Below are 18813 nucleotides of genomic sequence, written 5' to 3'. Positions count from 1 at the left end.
TTTTGCCATGACACAATCATAATTCATTCAGTCTTCATACCCACTTCCACAAAGAGAAAAATGAAAGGAAATGTGAGAACTGACATTTTCTACCAAGGTTCAGAAAAATCATCACTTTTTTTACTATATTACAGCTAATGCAAGTAATTTGCTGAAAGCAGTAGGCTACTGTCCTTGTCAGAGAGACAATTTTTTTGACAGATGCTAAGGTAAAAATATATAATATTTGCACTGGCAGACTTCCATTCAAATATGAGAACAAAATAAAACATTACACAACCCTTTTGCTTCAATTTACAGGTTATGCCCAGAAAATCTGCACTAAACACTATTGTCTTTTATTAAAAGTTTGATCACATCCACCTTACTCATTTCCAATCAATCAAAAACTAGCTTAATGGCCTTCTACAAAGTACAACTTATTTGCGTCTGATAAAAATACTAGTGTTTATTATCCTATATTCAATCATGAATATTCAGTTGTACGTCCAAAAAATAAGATTTTATAGAACAATACCTCACGAAATTTGTGAACAAGAATATGAGCCTATCCATTTATATACTAAAAATTATTTCTATTTTTAGAGCCTGTATAAACATGTTTTAGTTAAAAGTTAGAATCGAAATCCCCCACAAAACAAAAATGTGACCATTTTATTTTATATGTCAGTATCTTGTAAGAGGAAGATATTAGGGAACCTGGATTTCATGATTCCCAAGACAGCAATTTCTCCTTTACATTAAGGATATAAAGGAGATTTACTGCTACTGACCTAATCGTAGATGCCAAAATGTACATCAGCTTCCTAGAAAACTTAATTTAAAATTATGGCAGCTACAAAAGTGCTTCAGTAAGTAGACAGCATCCATAGCACACATGCACATTCACACAGAGAGTATATTGCGAGAAAGCTATAAAGCAAGTTATAAAGTGAGTAAGTACCGCGCAAATAGTGTTGCTACAGTGATATGAACACTATTCTGGCATTCCAGGATCTTCAAAACCCATTCAAATTATGATGTGTTCAATATTAAAGCTGGCAGTCCTGATATCAATGGTTCCAATCAAATGCAAAATGATATGGTAAACTGACAACTACAACATTCAAAGTTATAAAACTGTATAACAACACAGATTCTTACTTAATACCATATTAAAAACAATACAGTTAACAGCAGGTAATGCATTAGTTGAATAAAGCACCTCGAAGAGAAGAAAATGCTTCCCTTGCTGCCTCCTGAGCATTTCTCCCTCTTGATGGAAGTAAGTGAGCAGAGATACCTGAAAACCACTGGTAACCACTCAGAGATTTTCCTGAACTTCCAAAAGTCTTAGCTATGGAAAACGAAGAACATTGATTGTAATAATGAAAGATTTCAGATTAACCTAGAATACATTTTAAATTGGTTAAGTAACAAGAACTTTTACAGGGAAAAAAACAAAACAAAACAAGAAAAAATCCAACCAAACCAACCAAACCACAAAACCAATCAAAAACATCTTGAAAAATATAATAAATACATACAAACAGATATAAACCAAAAACTTAAAAGCAAGTGTACTGGTAACAAAGCTTCAAAATGCTACTTGACAAATCTTCCTACAACACTGCCTTCAGAATATATGCCTGCATGTATATATGCCTTCAGAATATACACATGCAATATTTAGCTGAGAATTTCAGTACCTACTCCCTTACCATTTTTGTCAACCTTTTACAATTTCCCTGCCTGTTTTGATACAGACTTGGCAGAAGGCATGACACTGAAAAGCTAAAATTTTTGGAATAATCTAAATGACACAGGAACAGATTTTCAAACTTAAATGCCAAATTTAAATGGAATTTAGGTGTTTAACCTGGTTCTGATCATCTTAGCAAATGCATAACATGTTTAGACATGTTTTTAACATTCCACCAGTCACTTATCCATATTCAACAGCCTAAATGCCATTCAATAACAAGTGCTTTTAGAGTGTGAAACCTTTTTTAAGGAAAAGTTTACTAATCTTTGGGTGTAAGTTAACAGTGATGCTGTGGTACCTCAAAAAGGTATCAATCTGTGAACTTAGGTTTATCTTGCATTAATCACCTCATGTTTGAGGCACCCAGGACAAGTGGTAATATCAGGCATACAATTAGTTACTGCAGCTCACCTAACAGACAGTAATTTGCTAGGCCACTAAACTCAATCATGCATGTCATGCTGAGGTTGCTGGGGTGGGGACAGACTATATACACTATAATCAAGTTGAACAGTTGTGTTTTGTACTTAATTTTAAAGTTTACTTTCCTATCTTCAATTTTAAAACAGTAGAGTATGGGTACAGGTGCGGTTAGACTTTTAAAATGAAATTTAATCCTTCCATTCAAATTAATGATTATATAATAGTTATAAATTTCATTCAAACAAACAGAACACATTAATGCATGTTTTCTGAAAGAAAGAAAGAAATAAAAGATTGGGATATGCTCCTTTTGTAATGTAATTCAAAATGCAACATTACTACAGATCTATTGATTCCTATCAGAAAACCTGTAGTAGGATCTCTTTTTTTCAGACTGGCTATTAAAGTTATGAACACTCTTTTCAGGACTGTTCTTAAAGCGTACCCACAACAGCATGAAATATTCAATATTATTTGAATATTAATGAAAGCTGTGCAAAACTCACTGAAATCCAAAGAATTATGATTTAAAGACTTCCAGATGACTGGAATGTTTTTCTGTGGTTCATCCTCTTCTGATGATGGGAAAATATCATCATCACCATTGCAGGTTACCTCACAAGAACAGCTGTTGACCATAAACGTACCTGAAGATTCCCCCTGCTTGAGACAAACATTATAAAATAAGCAAGTAAACAGCATGCCAAGTAGTATGAAAACAGCACATTTTACCATTCATTCAATTTTTTGGTTTCAGTTATAGAAAATACCATAGCTCAATGGATACATTAAAGCTTAGAATATTATGCACATTATCAGCTTAGAACAATTCGCAGAACAGCATCATTAGGGTTTACAACTATTTAGAAAGTAGAAACTTGTGGAATACAACGTGATGCTGTTGATGTATTGTGCGGCATAAAAATGCACGTCGAAGGAGGTGATCCTGTCCCTCTACACTGCTCTCATGAGACCTCACTTAGAGTACTGTGTGCAGTTCTGGTGTCCTCAACATTAAAGGACATGGAACTGTTGAAACAAGTCCAGAGGAGGGCCACGAGGATGATCAGGGGACTGGAGCACCTCCCGTATGAAGATAGGCTGAGAAAGTTGTGGCTGTTCAGCCTGGAGAAGAGAAGGCTGCATGGAGACCTCATAGCAGCCTTCCAGTATCTGAAAGGGGCCTACAAGGATGCTGGGGAGGGACTCTTCATTAGGGACTGTAGTGATAGAACAAGGGGTAACAGGTTCAAACCTAAACAGGGGAAGTTTAGATTGGATATAAGGAAGAGCTTCTTTACTGTAAGGGTGGTGAGGCACTGGAACGGGCTGCCCAAGGAAGTTGTGAAAGCTCCGTCCCTGGCGGTGTTCAAGGTCAGACTGGACAGAGACTTGGGTGAGATGGTTTAGTGTGAGGTGTCCCTGCCCATGGCAGGGGGGTTAGAACTAGATGATCTTAAGGTCTTTTCCAATCCTAACTATTCTATGATTCTATGATTCTAAAAATGCATACGGAGTAGTAAATAAGGAAAACAAATATGAAAACCAGTGAGACTCAGGATAACAGATAGAAAGAATACAATGAGTAAGAAATCCTATTCTGCAATTATATACAGGACAACTATGATTCCTAAATAAAGTGAAAAAAAGAACAAGAGTGCAAAATTTGATAACTAACACTGTCACTAAACACTTGAAACAGAGCGAAAGACTAACAAAGTTTTAAAACTTTGTGGAACACAATGAATGCAGTCTTTCTATTCATCTCACAAAGACTATCCCTTGTACCCCTTTCATCAAACTCAACATGGTTTGGAATGCTGAAGAGGTTAGAGATATAGAAAAGAGCATTTCCCAAGATTTATACAAAGTAATTTTTTAAAAAGGAAGGAAAATAATTCACTGCATCTTCTCTTCTTCCCAAATGCTTTCTTAGGCCTAGGAAGAGAAAACTACCCAGCACATTTTTTAAAGCAAAATACACAGGCAGAGTGTGTACTGACCAGTATTCTAAAATTCCACATGGATTTTATTTGCAGCAAGTCACATAGTTACAGCATACATGCATATCTTTTCTATTTTAGTGCAATAAGAACCCCTACTCTCTTCCACCTGATTTTCCCAGGCAGCCTAATCTGCAGAGCATGTTGACTCTGGGATCACCGGCTTGTCTAACACTACTTGTCTTCATCTAAAACCAATATGAATTATCACAGAATTTATCTATGAACCTTAACCAAACATCACTGCAGGCTACAACTCCAGACTCTATCAATTAATCTTCTGCTTAAAAGGTCTCAAATTCCATATAGTGTCTAAACTCTGCATTTTACTGCCAGCTAAATTCACAAAAAATAATGATAAAGCCAAATAAAGCAAGATAAAAAGTTGACAAAATATGAAGGCTTTGGCAATTCTTACATATGGATTAGAGATAGCTTAGTATTCTTTTAACTTACAAATTAGTGTACTAGCTATAGAATTTCCACATGAAATGTCTATGAAAAAGTTTTCTCTTGATATTAAGCAAAAAAAAAAAAAAAAAAGTAAGGAAAAAAAAAGGCAGAAAACCACAGGACACATGAGAAGTCTGCAAGGAGAATTCAGAACTTACGTCGATATTTGACTTCACTGGAGAGAAAAAGGATCCAGTTAAGTTAAAGCAGTATATTTTGAAATTCTCCGGGAAGGCTGAATTATGAAAAGGTCATTACCTATGAGAGGAAACTCAGCTCTGCTACCTCTAAAAGGGCTCAAGGGGAGTTTTATAAGCACTGTAAACACTAAAGCTATGTTCTAAGAGGGGCTGATATTCTTTGATTGGACCTCATTTTATTCATTCCTCCAAGAAAGGCATGAAAGTCAAGATAATAATCTACTTCCTGTGAATCAATTGTACATGAGAGGTTAAAAGAAGTCAACTAAATGTAACATAATAGCACAAAGATGAAAACTGCAATTTAGCACAAACATGACATGCATTTCAACATTACAATATACAAGCATCCAACACCATGTATACCACTTTCTACTCATTGAATTACACCTTCAACTGCCACTGTTCGTTGATAGATTGCTGCTACCCTGAGGGCTGCTGATAGCCCCTAACCCTTAAGGTATGACTCAGAAAATAAAGGAGCAGAAACACAAACCTAATTGAAATAAATCTTAAGATGGATTATACTACAAGTATTAAGAAATGAAAACAAAAAAAAAAAAAAGAAAATGAAGTTTCTATTTTATTTTTTTTGCCATGAGATCTCACTTTATAGAAATATAAAGACTGAACAGAAGCATGAAGTGCTACCTTTTCCTCCTTGAAAATTATAGTCTTACTGAACTAGTTGCTTCCACTGGGTAATCTGGAATGTCTATTATGAAACAATCAGTTTGCATTGTAGCACAGGCATTCCTGAGTACTAATGTAACACAAGAGTTTGTACCTTTTGGTCCTATGCCCTGAGTAAGCATGCACTGACATGATGCTGTGAACGATACTATCACATGCTGCACTGGGTTTTGTTTTCACATCACCTGGATTTTAACTTCAGTATGATATAACAATCCATCCCTAGGCAAAAAATGTTAAATGCAAATGGCACAGTTCCAGCTTGCCAGTATGACAGCCACTTTGTTTCTCACTTAAGCTTTACATAATTACCTTTCAAGAACTCTGGAGCTACAGATATCTTCTGTAGGTAGTATTACAGATCTGTAACTTCTCTCCATTCTGTAACCTGGAGGACAGAATTTATACGCTCTGCAAGTGAACATGAAAAGAGCACCTATTCCATTTTTATGTCATCTGTTCTTTCAACTATTTTTCTAAAAGTATTTTCTGCAAAATGTGCTTCATAAAAAAAATTCACCAGGATGTGGTGAGACTCTCAGACTCGTTTGTCTGAGAGTCATCACAGCTGGTTTGGTGTAACCTACAGAACTCTCTGTAGCTTTGCAATTTGTTAATACTACAAATATGGAAAATTGATGCTGTGTGAAATTTTCCTGTCATAGACAGTCGCATTCCTTTTTCCTAAACAAGTCAATATTTTATAAATTGTTTAGCTTATATTAATATTGCTTCACAGATGTAAATAAAATTAAACATCTGTGTTTCCATACATAGATAAAGAAGGTGGTCAGTTGCAAAATCTTAGGGAATTACTAAGAAATACTAGAAATCCTACAATGTGCCTTACATATACTAAAGACCATAAAAGTAATTATAGACTACTGTTGATAGGGATGTCTATGATGCATCACAATAATTCATTCAAGGCTGATTCCCACAATGCTCCATAAACATAGGTAATCAATCACTTTCCACAGCAGCACAGGTGCAGGCTACAGAAGTATTAGGTGTGGAACCTGGCACTAGAACAACAGGTTCAGTGCCAGCCTAAGAAGAGCTGCCAGACTCTGTTTAGTAGTTATATTCAAATCTCACGCAAATGTTAGTCTTCCATTCCTGTCGACAGCGAAAGTAATCTAAGAACTTAAAGTTACAGACTGCCACAAACAAGACTAACTTTTCGTTTATAATATTCTCATCACTTTAAAAACAAACGAACAAAAAAAAAAACAAACAAGCTTGCTATAACGACATTTTAATTAAATCCTACAGAACCTATTTTATCACATAACATTTTCATGTTACTTCACAGAAGCAATATATTTTCCCATTTGCTCCACTGTTTCTCCCACACGCACTGTACATTGTGATACCAACCTAATTTTGGATCAGTGACTGCATGCATGCATATGCTTAACTATTATTCACATAACTCATGTCATTGATGCAAGTGCACTCAGAATGAAGTTAAGCAAATGCACAGGTGTTCCAAGATCCAAAATCTCCTGTTGAAAAAGCTCTGGAGCTAGGACTTTGACTGATATAGCTGAAATTCCATGCAGTGGTCTTTTATGAAGACAACAGATTGCCTTCTTAAAAAGCTTACATTCTCCACTAGAGAAACCGCTATAAAAACCTATCATAACACAATTCTAAAATTGATAGTTCTACCACTGAGCAGCAATGAGAATACAGTGGGGCAGAGAGCTCAGAAGACATAACGAGAGACTATGATAATCCCTTTATTCTTTGTGGTGTACCTTTATAACAGAACTCCTTGAAACAAATACAATGAGAAAGAGTGCATACATGTCCTTGCAGTATTTGAAGTACAATACACAGGCTCATAAGAAAGTCACTCCTTTACTCTAAGTGACTTTCAAATAAAGTCTCTTCATTGCAAAAAGAGAAGAAAAAAAATTCTCTTTTCTCAGAGAACTGGACTGAATCTGCAGTCAAATGGAACAGGAAAGAAAATCTTTTATTTACTATCTCAGTGTTTGAAATAAATCAGTTTATAAAAAAAATGCAGTACTTGTTACAAAATTTTGAAAACATAACTACAAGGTTTATCTATATTCTTATGATGTAGAAGAGAAACCAAAGGTTACCTAGGAGAAGTATCAATGATGACAAAGTATTCAAAAAATGCCACCCACAAAACATATTTTGCAACTTGAAAATTCTTCCTATTCCCCCTGACATGACTTATAATGCTTAAGTCTACAGCTAAAGTCCTAAATGAAGATTAATTAAAATAATTCAAGCCAGACGGAACTGGACAGAAACAGGCTACAAAATTAAATCAAGTCTAACCAGCTGGATTTTTCTCCTTTAATACACAAGGCATGTAAATATCTCCAAAAGACCTTTTCTAACTTTCACAAGTGTTTTTAAAATCATCTCCAAACTGACCTATGAAATAGATTTGCTGATGTTTAACAGTGGCATAACTGCTGCACTTCTGAAATGTGTTCCACCCACATAGGTCAAGATCTTTTACAAACAGGAAGACAAATAAGCTTTATAATATCAGCATATGATATGTAAATATAATGCAACAGTATGCTACAAGAAAGAGCAGCAGCAGGCATGATTCCCATCTTTTAAAGGCAAACAGGCTCCTTTCTTCTGCCAAGTATAGAAAGAAAACTACTCAACTCCCTCTAATTCTGGACTGTCGCTAACTCTTAGTACATCAGTAGAGGTTCCAATGCCTTAAATCTCTGTTTCTGATGATTCAAACACCAACACAACTTAAGAGTAACAGAGTAGCATAATATTGGAAAAAATAAAATATTTTGCAAGGTTGTTGTGCTGTCAGAATAAAAAAAAAATTGTTTCACAGTTGTATTTTCTTCTAATTCAAAATATTCAAAATTAATTTTGTATTAAATAAAAAAGGTGATACTTGTTTACAGATTCTGGAGCATGCTTCAAAAATTTCTTCACCCTCAACAAAAAACATCCTATATTTTAAATGTACAAAGTGGCAGTCTTACTATCAAAGTAAAATATTGATGAAGCTAGGTATCATATTATGTATATTAGAATCATAGAATCATAGAATCATAGAATAGTTAGGGTTGGAAAGGACCTTAAGATCATCTAGTTCCAACCCCCCTGCCATAGGCAGGTGACCTTGTTTTTTTACCATGAAGTAAATGAGGCATTCCTGAATTTTGAGCATGTGCTTTATTAGCATTATTATTTATAATTTTTTTTTGTAAAATACCCACAAAAAAGTTATCCTAAGCTGTGTTTACTGAACTTTTAATAATGTTTTTAATAACACAATAGTATATTTATCTCTTTAGCCTTTTCTGTATCACTGGTAATGAAAGAAAAGTGGGTGTGTTAAAGAAAAAAAGCTTCAATTATTATGCAAAAACACATCTTGAAGTTGTACAGTAATGTATTAAACCAGAACACTCAGTAAAATGTTATTTTCCCCCAGGCACAAAGACTCATTTTGCTGCCAGAAACAATTTAAAACAAATTTCTATTCAGGCTTTGTAGTTAAACATGAAGAGTTTTAGCTGAAGAAAATGTATTATAGAGGAGGAAAACAAGCAGAGACTAAGGTACAGTAGCTGTAATTGCATAATAACAGTAAATTCAAAAACATAAAATTAACACGTGGCACATAACAAAGAATGAATATACAATAAAAGTTAAAAATATGTATATATCTCAGTTGAAATGATAACAAAACTGATGTCATAATACTTACTAGAATTACACATCACTGTGCAGTCTATTAATGGTTTCTACAAAGTGCTTACACAATTGGCTACTTTTGCACATTGTTCATAATGGAGTAATTTTTGCCCAATTTCCAGTAATTCTTTGAAAGCCTGAAACTAAAGTTAGTTCTTCTAAAGCAGTGTTTCCCTGAAGTAATTCGTTATTGTAGGACTGGCTTTTAAGCACTGTAGGGCTTGTAAGCACCAAATAGTGAGAAAAAGTACAGTACCACAGGCATCTCAATCTTGAAGGCCTCTCTTTATTGTTATGCAGGTAAAACATGCTAACTTAGTAAGAATTATGCTCTGAAAGACTGACTGGTTCTCTATATTCATTACTTCCTGAAAACCTATCTTATTTTAATGTGCCATAAAATAATCTATAGCCAAAAGATTCTGATATTTTTTCTTACAAGACAACTGCAGAAAACAGACTATTTGCATTTTAACTATACATTAGTTTATACACCAAAATCCAGGGCAAGGCACTGTAAACCTTACCCCTCTGAGAGTGTGACGGCTTTGTCTACAATGAATTTGAAATATGATTTACTGCAATGCTGCTTCAAACTGGTAGGCTTTAACCAAATCTAAAACATCTACATAAGAAGGGGAAAAGAGCTTCTGAACAGATAAAAGTAAAACCCTGATTCTTATATAAAATTTTATGCATTTTAATCTGATTTTTTTCCTGATTTATGTAAAGCTTTGTATTTTTCATTTTCCCTAGTCTGTCACATTGTAGTGATGTACAGTGCATTTTAGCATCAAGTTCGCCATGAGCAATAAAGTCAGTGCTCCCAAAGAAATATTAATATATTATCACTCTTCCCTATCACGCCCTGCTTCAAAATTTTCCTTTATTCAGCCTATTTGGTTTTGCTTCACATAGTTAGTTGATATCCTTTTCATAGTCTCCCACACAAATATTTAATGTTTTATTTTTGAAAGAAATCCCAAACTATAAATTGACAGGATGAAATGCAATTTACTTTCTAAGGCAAGAATGAGGCCATCATAGAAGAAAAGTGTACAGATATTTTATCTGTTTGGAACAATAAAAATAAAAATAAAGGGGGGGAAAAAGGCATGATCTATTGAAAGCCATTCAGGAAATGTAGTCGCTCAAGAGACGTGAAATGTAAACTACCAATAAAATAACATTCTATAACAATCCCTACACCTAGAAGAGGTTCAGCTATCTTCAATCTAGAAAGAAGGAGGGAGACCTATAAACAGATGACTGCAACGGTAGCAGAAAAATCAAGAGATGTTCAGGAGGAAAAAAGAAATAAATCATTGCACCCGTAAAACAGTGAAAAGAAAAACAGAAAAGTGATGACAAATAGAAAAATAGCTTCTGTTTTGAGCTTCTTAGCTCACATACAGGTCTGCAATACTTAAACCACTAGATATCCTACCCTGGTTCTGCTGTTTCTATGGAATCATAAGCTAAGAGAATGAATTCCAGTGAACAAACAACAATTCCTTAAGATCTTTGACAAGAATAATCTTCTCTGCATGATTTGAAATACTTTCATTAGACGCATCTCTCATACGGAAAAGATAAAACCCAGTACCATTTAAAACTTGAGCACTTGTGGGTCAGTAATATTTTAAATCATTCACTGTACCTAAGAAACAGGAAAAAAAGATGCCATCTCCCAGCAAATCAACACTGTTCATACAGTTTTCTAATACAGATGTGTTTCATAGTGTGCCTAGCTGTATTACACAGGTTACACATGTGCTTGAGGATGTGTAGCCTTGGCTGAGTACCTTGAGGTTTCAAGATCAAAAATACTACACCCATACTACCCCATTCATTCATTTGGCACAAAGAAGTATACGTGTTTTTTCCTTATGCTAAGTTCTGAAATTCAACTAAATATGTACATTGTTATTTGAAAGTACACCCATGTAAGAACACGTAGGTTCACTCCAAACTGTGACAAAGCAACATAAAAGTAGAAAGCATGTACATAGCTTTAAAGGAAGATGACATTTGCAATCTACTTGCCTTATTCTCCAGGTGTAATTTTAAAAAATGAAGGTAGGCCACAGGTGCAAATGCATCAGCCGAATGCACAACCACCTCAGCCGAATCTCTGGAATACAAAATTCTTAGCGTCAAATATTAGTATATAAATTCATATATAGACAATGCTTAGTCAATGTACAACACAGATTCTAAGGTAACTCATTGTCAATCTATTAATTTCTTATTTAATTACAAAACAGATTTTGTATGAAACAAATGCAGGAAAAAAGAGTTTGCTATATAAAATTGTATTGTTGGACTACACTATCTTCCCTAATTTTCAATTTTCAAAAGGAATACACTATACTTCCTGTGTGAGCCAGAACAGGCAGGAGGCAGGAACAACCATAAAACCACAGATGAAATAGAAAGAGTAAATTCATTTTTGTTACCTCACCAACTTTGGGGGATCTCCAAAGCAGCACCTGGGCAGAGGCACACAAGCGAGGACACAAGCACATTGCAGAGCTCAGTCCATGCTAGAGGATCACTGAACCTGCTGTTTTCGCCTGTGTTCAGGGATTTGCGCAGGCGTAATTTACCACTGTGCTTTGGTATTTCCCATAGCAGGGCAGGAAAATCTCAAGCATGTTCAATTGGGTGACTCTAAGTCTATCACAGGCCTGTGTTACTTAAACACAGATGTTCAACTTGTCCAACACACAAGGCCGAACAACAATTAGTATGATACATATTTTTCGACACCCTAGCTGCAAGTCACTTGAGCGTGTTGAAAATTCTCCTTGCCAATCCTACCTCCAGACAAGTACTGAGAGACTGAGTTAGCTGCAGTCTATGAAAGCATAAATAACATTTTACATTCTAGAGACTAATCTGTAAAGCAATCTTTTAATTTCATCAACAGGAGATTTTTTTTTTCTTAGAAGTCCACTCTCTTGATTAATGCTCCAGGGATTAGTTCTTGAAGTATTAACAACATACAATATTTCATGATGAGAAACTGACTCAACCATCTTGCATCTGATACTGAAGACTACTAGACACAACTTTTTAATGCCAAACGTGTTGGTAACAACAATAAACTTCCTCTGTGCTGATTCAAATTAGTTAATTTTAGTTTTCATTTTTATAGACACAATCTGTCACACTTTGATTCACAAGAGGCAGTATCTGTTATATCCATCTGCATGGTTTTACTACTTAGGGAAAAGGTAGCTCTAGGAAACAAATATCAGACAGTGAGAAACTCAAAGAAAACATAAGAGAAACTCAGATACAGTACAATAAAGTGTGCAAATTGTTATAGGTAAGGCTAGGGACACACAGATAATTTTCTTGAAAACACAGTGCCCTTGTCACCTTCACAGTATTCAATGGGATGATAAAGATAGGTTTCTAGTAATGTCACACAAAACCCAAACAAACGGCATGGAGTATGTTCCTATGACATACAGCTAACACGTGTATTTGATGGGACCATCATAGATAACCTAGTTTAATATGCCAACATTTCTCAGCTGATATGTCACAGGAGGTAGATTATTTGGTGCTGAAAATTGTATTAAAACACATATAAAAAGAAAATATTTTTTCCTAAGTACTACATTTTCTGTCAGCATCTCCAAACATACATCATTATTCTAACAAAAAATTTAGAGTCATAATCATAGAATCATAGAACAGTTAGGGTTGGAAAGGGACCTTAAGATCATCTAGTTCCAACCCCTCTGCCATGGGCAGGGACACCTCCCACTAAACCATGCCACCCAAGGCTCTGTCCAACCTGGCCTTGAACACCGCCAGGGATGGAGCATTCACAACTTCAAGCCTGCTTGAAAATCCAGGAAATATCTAATAATTTTGCAACACTAACATTTTCACAAGTCAAATATGACAAGCTAGAGGAAGTCTGAGAGTAACAATCAGTGCTCTCAGGACATGATTATTTTTATGTTTACAGATTTGCTGCTTTTAACTCTAAACTTAGAATTACAAACCTAAACACAGAGCTAATAATAAGGTATATGAATGCAAAATCATACTTCCCAAATATTTGAAATATGCCAATTTACCTGAAAATAAAAACTGAACTATTCTGTGTTTCATAAATACTAATGGGCCTTTATCATGAGTAGATATTAGATGGCACTCACATAGATAAGAAATATATATTTTTGATTTGAACAGGTGTCAATCGGTTGCATTTTTAAATATTAGTGTAAGAAGGACTTGGTACCTCTTGTTATCTCTCAAATACTAAGCATAAGAAAGCTGACAAATGGATTACAATACTCTACCTGGGAAATCAGATAAAAACCAGCTCACTCTTGCTTGAGTACTTAAATTCTAAGATCTTGCTTTCACTGTTAGATCTTGTTTGTTTTCAAATATTTCACTTAATCTGATGTGCTTCCTTTGTGAGGCATATTTTTTAATGAAGATTAAGAAGGATGGTAAGAATTCCATTTAATATTCTAAAGAAAAATTCATCATATAGTCTTACATTAACAAGACTCCCACTTTTCTATAGTAACACATCAAGGCAATATTTTTCTTTTCCTGAACTAGCAGGTTTCCCCATGCTGGAGCAGGCTCCTGACAGGAACTGCAGCCACTGGAGAGGAGACCATGCATGAGCAAGTTACCTGACAGGAACCAGGTTGCTCCATGAGCAACCCATGCTGGAGCAATTTGCTCCTGGAGGACTGTACGTCATGTGAAAGACCCACACTGTAGCAGTTCATGAAGGACTGTAGCCCACGAAACACATGGAGCAGGGAAAAAGAGCAAAGAGAAGGATGCAGCAGAGACACAGTGTTATGAGCTGACCACAACCCCTATTCCCTCCTCTGCTCAGTGGGGAGGATTTAAAAGATCCAGGAACAAAGACAGCCTGGGAAGAATGAGGTGGGGAGAGAAGGTAGTTTTAGTTTTGTCTTTGTTTCTAACTATCAAACTCTTTTTTTTTTCAGTTGGCAATAATTTTTCCCAAGTTGAGTCAGGTTTGCCCATGACAGTAATTAGTAAGCCATCATCCTGTTCTTATCTTGACCTACAAGATTTTTCACCTTATTTTCTCCCCCTACCATTCTGAGGACAGGAAGTGATAGAGGCTTGGTGGGCACCTGGCTGCCAGCCAAGGTTAATCCATCACCCCTGTTTTGGTGGCAAAAGTAATCTTCAATTTCTTCTTTGGAAACTTTATCTACGAATGACATCTTGGAGGACTTCAGGAATTTAAGGACCTTGAAAATCCTGACAGGTTTTAACCTCTGAACTGTAATTCTTACAAATCTATTTAAGCTTCAAAAATTGTATGAGGATGTATACCAGAACTATGGCTATCTAAACATTTGGAAACTATGCCAGTATATTTAACATGACTACAATGTCTGGTTTGATTCTGTGTATATGAGAAGCAAGAATGAAGAGTAGAAAATAAACAAAAGCTTGTAATATATGAAAAAAATTACAAAATATTTTCCTTTAGAAATTCATAAACTAATAGATTTCACATGAATAGCTCCTCAAAAGATATGTCTTTATGACATGAATATTCTAAGAGCTAAGCAGGACTAATCAAGCCAGAGACACACAATACCAGTGCAGTTATTCAATTTCCATTACTGAAATGTATATTCCAACTAGTTGAGTAACTGTTTAACAGTCTGCTGTGTAATATATATATTATTAAATATGCACAGATGTATATATTTGTCTTTTCCTGTAGTTTTGGTGAATTTAACTTTTATTATTATTTGGAGTGTCACCAGTAGAAATACAGACAACTCAGCCAGATCAACTCTTTTTTAGGTTTTCCGAGCTGGTTGGTTGGTTATTAAACCACTGATAGCCAGAAATACATTTAGCACATATTACAAGATATTCCTACCTAAACTTGGATTTGGTTCATCCCAAACAAAGAGCACAAGGTACTTTTTCTAAAAGTGTTCCTCAAATTCTATGCAACAAAAAAACAACCAACCAAAAAAATAATATCTCTCTACACTCCACCAACTAAGAATTTCTAGTGAGATGTTGTATCTATGCTATGAGAGCTTTGAAAAGGAGCATAGGGAAATTATGCATCCAATTACAATAAACTCCCAGATTTAATCTGTAACATAAGCAGCCCCAAAATAAATAGGAAGAATGTAAATAATCAGGCAAACACATTCAAGTGCAAAAACTGATACAAGTATATTTAGTCTGTCAGTTAAAATCTATCTTTCTGAAGTATACTTTTTGTTGCATGTGTTGCAATATACATGCTGAATAGGCCATACAGCTGGCAATGGGTAGTATTACTCTAATGACAATTTTCACAAAATTCTGCCTCTGACACCTACTGGAACTAATAAGAATTTGTCGATCCAACAGAAATCACATATATCAGGCTTTAAATGCAAAATTGAATTGTGCTCTAGCAATGATTTCACAGTATTTTCTTTTTTGTTAGAAGAGACTGAACTGATTATATCTGGGGGCCTATTAGGAAGTTTTGTCCTTCATCCCCAGGTTTACCTGTGATAAGATGTACCCAAGCATCATAAAGGTTTTACTCTAACTTCCTGCTTAACTCTCCAACTCCTACTACAGGAGGTTGGCTCAAAACCTATGGCTTCTACCTAGCACCCGGTTCCCCTCAGAGAAGAGTCTCATCTGGCACATACATTCATAATTCCATCCATGAATTCATCCTTAGAGTTTAAAGATTCTACATTGTTACTTTCCGAAGTTTCTTCTTACTGAAGAATTTCATAGCTTTCCTGCAAGTAGGTATCTCTGGACTCAAATTATCTAGTTTTTTTGTTTACTCCAAGAACATACCTCCCAGTCAACTGGTATTTCAGCAGACATCTGCCAGCGTAGCTGCCATCTCTTTTACCAGTTTGTCTATTGCTCTTCTTCTCCCAAATGCATGCAATGAAATGAAACTAACAGCTCTTAGTTCTCTGTTCCTCATACGGACAGATCCCAGTCTTGCAGAAAAATTAAACATAAGACCTTTACCATGAAAGCCTTAATCATGTCTATGCACCCCATAATCTTGACCTTCCCTAAAATAATTGAGTATCACCAACTCATTATTACTAATCTGTTTACTAGGCTAAGAAAAGCAACAGCAGTCAAAACAACTCACTCAAAGCAAACAGGCATAGCTATTTAACAAACTAGTCTGCTTGCATCAAGACACGAATATTTCCCATATCCCACTCCACAGATTTTTAGCAATTTATGTCAAAGGAATAAACTACTCAGTGTAAACGAGATGGATCCATGCAAAGTTTGTATTTAAAATATTCTCTAAAAATCAGAAAAATGTTTATCATTATCATTCTAAGCTGCTAAACTTAAAACACACACACAGAGTTAATAGAACCCACAGGCTACTGATGTGGCATTTTAGCAAATGCAGCTGTAATGAAAGATAAATATTGCAGGCAATTCTCACTTCATGAAAGGATAAAAGTGTCAGTGTGTAGGTACCAGTTTTACTGCAGGCCATAATCAGCAAGTAAACGAAAGTGCAAATGTCTAAAAAGTTTATAGCCCTCTATGAAGGCCTCGTCTTGTCAGGTATTGATTTAGGTTTTCAAAGGACTTTGCCAGTGTTGGACAAAGTGAGTGTTTGTGAACTTGGAGGACATGTTTTACCTCCCCCAACAAAAGTTGCCTCAAGATAAATGTGATTATGTTCCCATTGCTTTAATATGAGGAGTTGGAAGAAACTGTTTCTTACACAACTATTTTCTTCTTAAATAGAGGGCAGTCCAGAGTGAATGTTTCGTATTCTCCACCTTCTCCGCAAACATGGACTCCGTATTTCTCAGAAAGCTAACAAAAAGGGAAAATTAAATACATAAGTATTACATTAAAGCAGTCTATTAAACAAATTTTGTTGAAAATTTCAGTGTGCACTTTCTAAAAGACTACCCATTACAAGGCTGAAAAAAACCCAAATATCATACAGAGGGTCACCAATTTCTTCATAGTTGTATTACAATAGTCTAAAAATTACCAACGTTCTATTTTAAGTAGAACTGCCAATGTAACATTCAGACAAATGAATGAATTCCTAGTTCTTCCTCCCCAGTGGCCATGACAGGCTATTCAGATTCCTGTATTTGCCCATCTTTCCTTAGCATAGATAGTTCATTTCTGTGAGAAACTTATACTGTAAATCATCACAAGAAGTACCACTTCACACAGTAGCATACAACGAACACAATTTTTGGCAACAGGTTCAACAATTGCATTCTGCATTTTGTTAAAAATCCATTCTTAAAGAAAGAAAAAGTAAAAAAATATAACAAAAGTTTTCTAAGTCAAAAGCAAAACCTAGAGAGGTAGTAACATGTCATTTCCTTTATAAATTGTACTGAATATAGTTTTTAAGTCAACATGCACACTTATGAATATTTTTGAAGCTCTGGATATTCCACTAAAACATGTAACAACATAAACCAATAATTCAAAATGAGAAATGTGACTATGCCCTGTAGAGCAGGAATCAAAGTTCTTTTGCTGGAGTTAAGGAGCGCACAATTGCCAAATAGTTCACTGTAATTCCATATTATTGTACTGTACTGGTGGATAGTAATCAAGCACCGATACCACGCTTGAGCATGGGGACAACTTCCCTTTTTCTGCAACGTAAATTTGTCTCATCAGCAGACTGTATCACCTTCTGAAGTGTTCCAGAACTAGCTTCTTCAAACCAAGTCCTGTCCATGTTTTTTCAATTGCTGAGGTGAGTAGCTGGAGACAGAACACCTTCAACACCTGAGTGAGGGGAAGCTCAGCGTCCAGGAGCCTCAACTCAGAGCAGCCAGAGCCACCCAGGGAGCCTCAAGTCCTCGACAGGACTTGCCCAGGAGCCGGCAGCTCAGCTGATGCGAGCAGCTGACTCACAGGGGGGCGGCACCAAGGAAGAGCAGCACCAGCCCTGACTGGTTAAAAACCTGCCCCAGGGAGCACAAGAGACCAGGAGCACGGTGACCAGGGTGGGTTGAGGCAGTTCACGCAGACAAAGAGGGCAGGTCGAGGCAGTTTGCGTGGGCAGGCGAGTGGGATGGTGAGCACTCGCCGTATGACCAGGGCCCTGTCTGGGAGCTCTGCTCTGGCTGCCCCGGCAGTAGCCAGCGTAGGCACCCAGACGGAGCCGATGAGAGGGGAGGCTGCAGTGCAGAGCTCGGAGTGTAGAGAGTGTCTGCACTGGTCTGTTGAGGGGGTGGGGTGCACAATGGGCAGGGCTGCACTCGGTGCTCCCTGGTGGAGGTCCTCCTGCAGCAGGTGGCTGAGCTGCGGGATGCTGTTAATAGGCTGAAAGATGTCAGGGAAGCTGAAAGGAAGCAGAACTGCTTGCTCCAGGCCCAAACTGTGCAGGGGCCTCAAGCGCCCCCTGTAGCTCATGGAGGGAAGAAGGAGGCTGTCAACCCAGGAAGCTGAGAACTAGTAACAAAAAAAAAAAACAACAAAAAAAGGAGGAAGAGGACAATGAAAAGTAATAGGCTTCCTCCTAAGTCTGTTGCTTCTGCCCGGA

General features: G+C 36.3%; 1 protein-coding gene across 3 annotated transcripts in view; it reads right to left on the bottom strand.

The window, feature by feature from the left end:
- DPH6 (diphthamine biosynthesis 6) overlaps positions 1–18813 on the bottom strand; it is a gene marked incomplete at both ends in the record, with an annotated part of 219439 nt that overhangs the window by 132940 nt on the left and 67686 nt on the right. For 2 of the 3 annotated variants that reach the window (XM_080619968.1, XM_080619969.1), the window contains 4 exons: positions 1205–1336; positions 2674–2827; positions 11286–11373; positions 17011–17105. In XM_080619968.1, the coding sequence (XP_080476094.1) occupies positions 1205–1336; positions 2674–2827; positions 11286–11373; positions 17011–17105 (469 nt within the window). Of the gene's footprint in view, positions 1–1204; positions 1337–2673; positions 2831–11285; positions 11374–17010; positions 17106–18813 lie in introns of all 3 variants that reach the window. The other variant, XM_080619967.1, reaches the window with a different exon arrangement.

This window comes from Psittacula echo (assembly GCF_963264785.1).
Source record: "Psittacula echo genome assembly, chromosome: 5".
Classification (NCBI taxonomy): domain Eukaryota; kingdom Metazoa; phylum Chordata; class Aves; order Psittaciformes; family Psittacidae; genus Psittacula; species Psittacula echo.
Note: the sequence above shows the minus strand (reverse complement) of the source record. Positions and strands in the feature narration are given on the sequence as shown.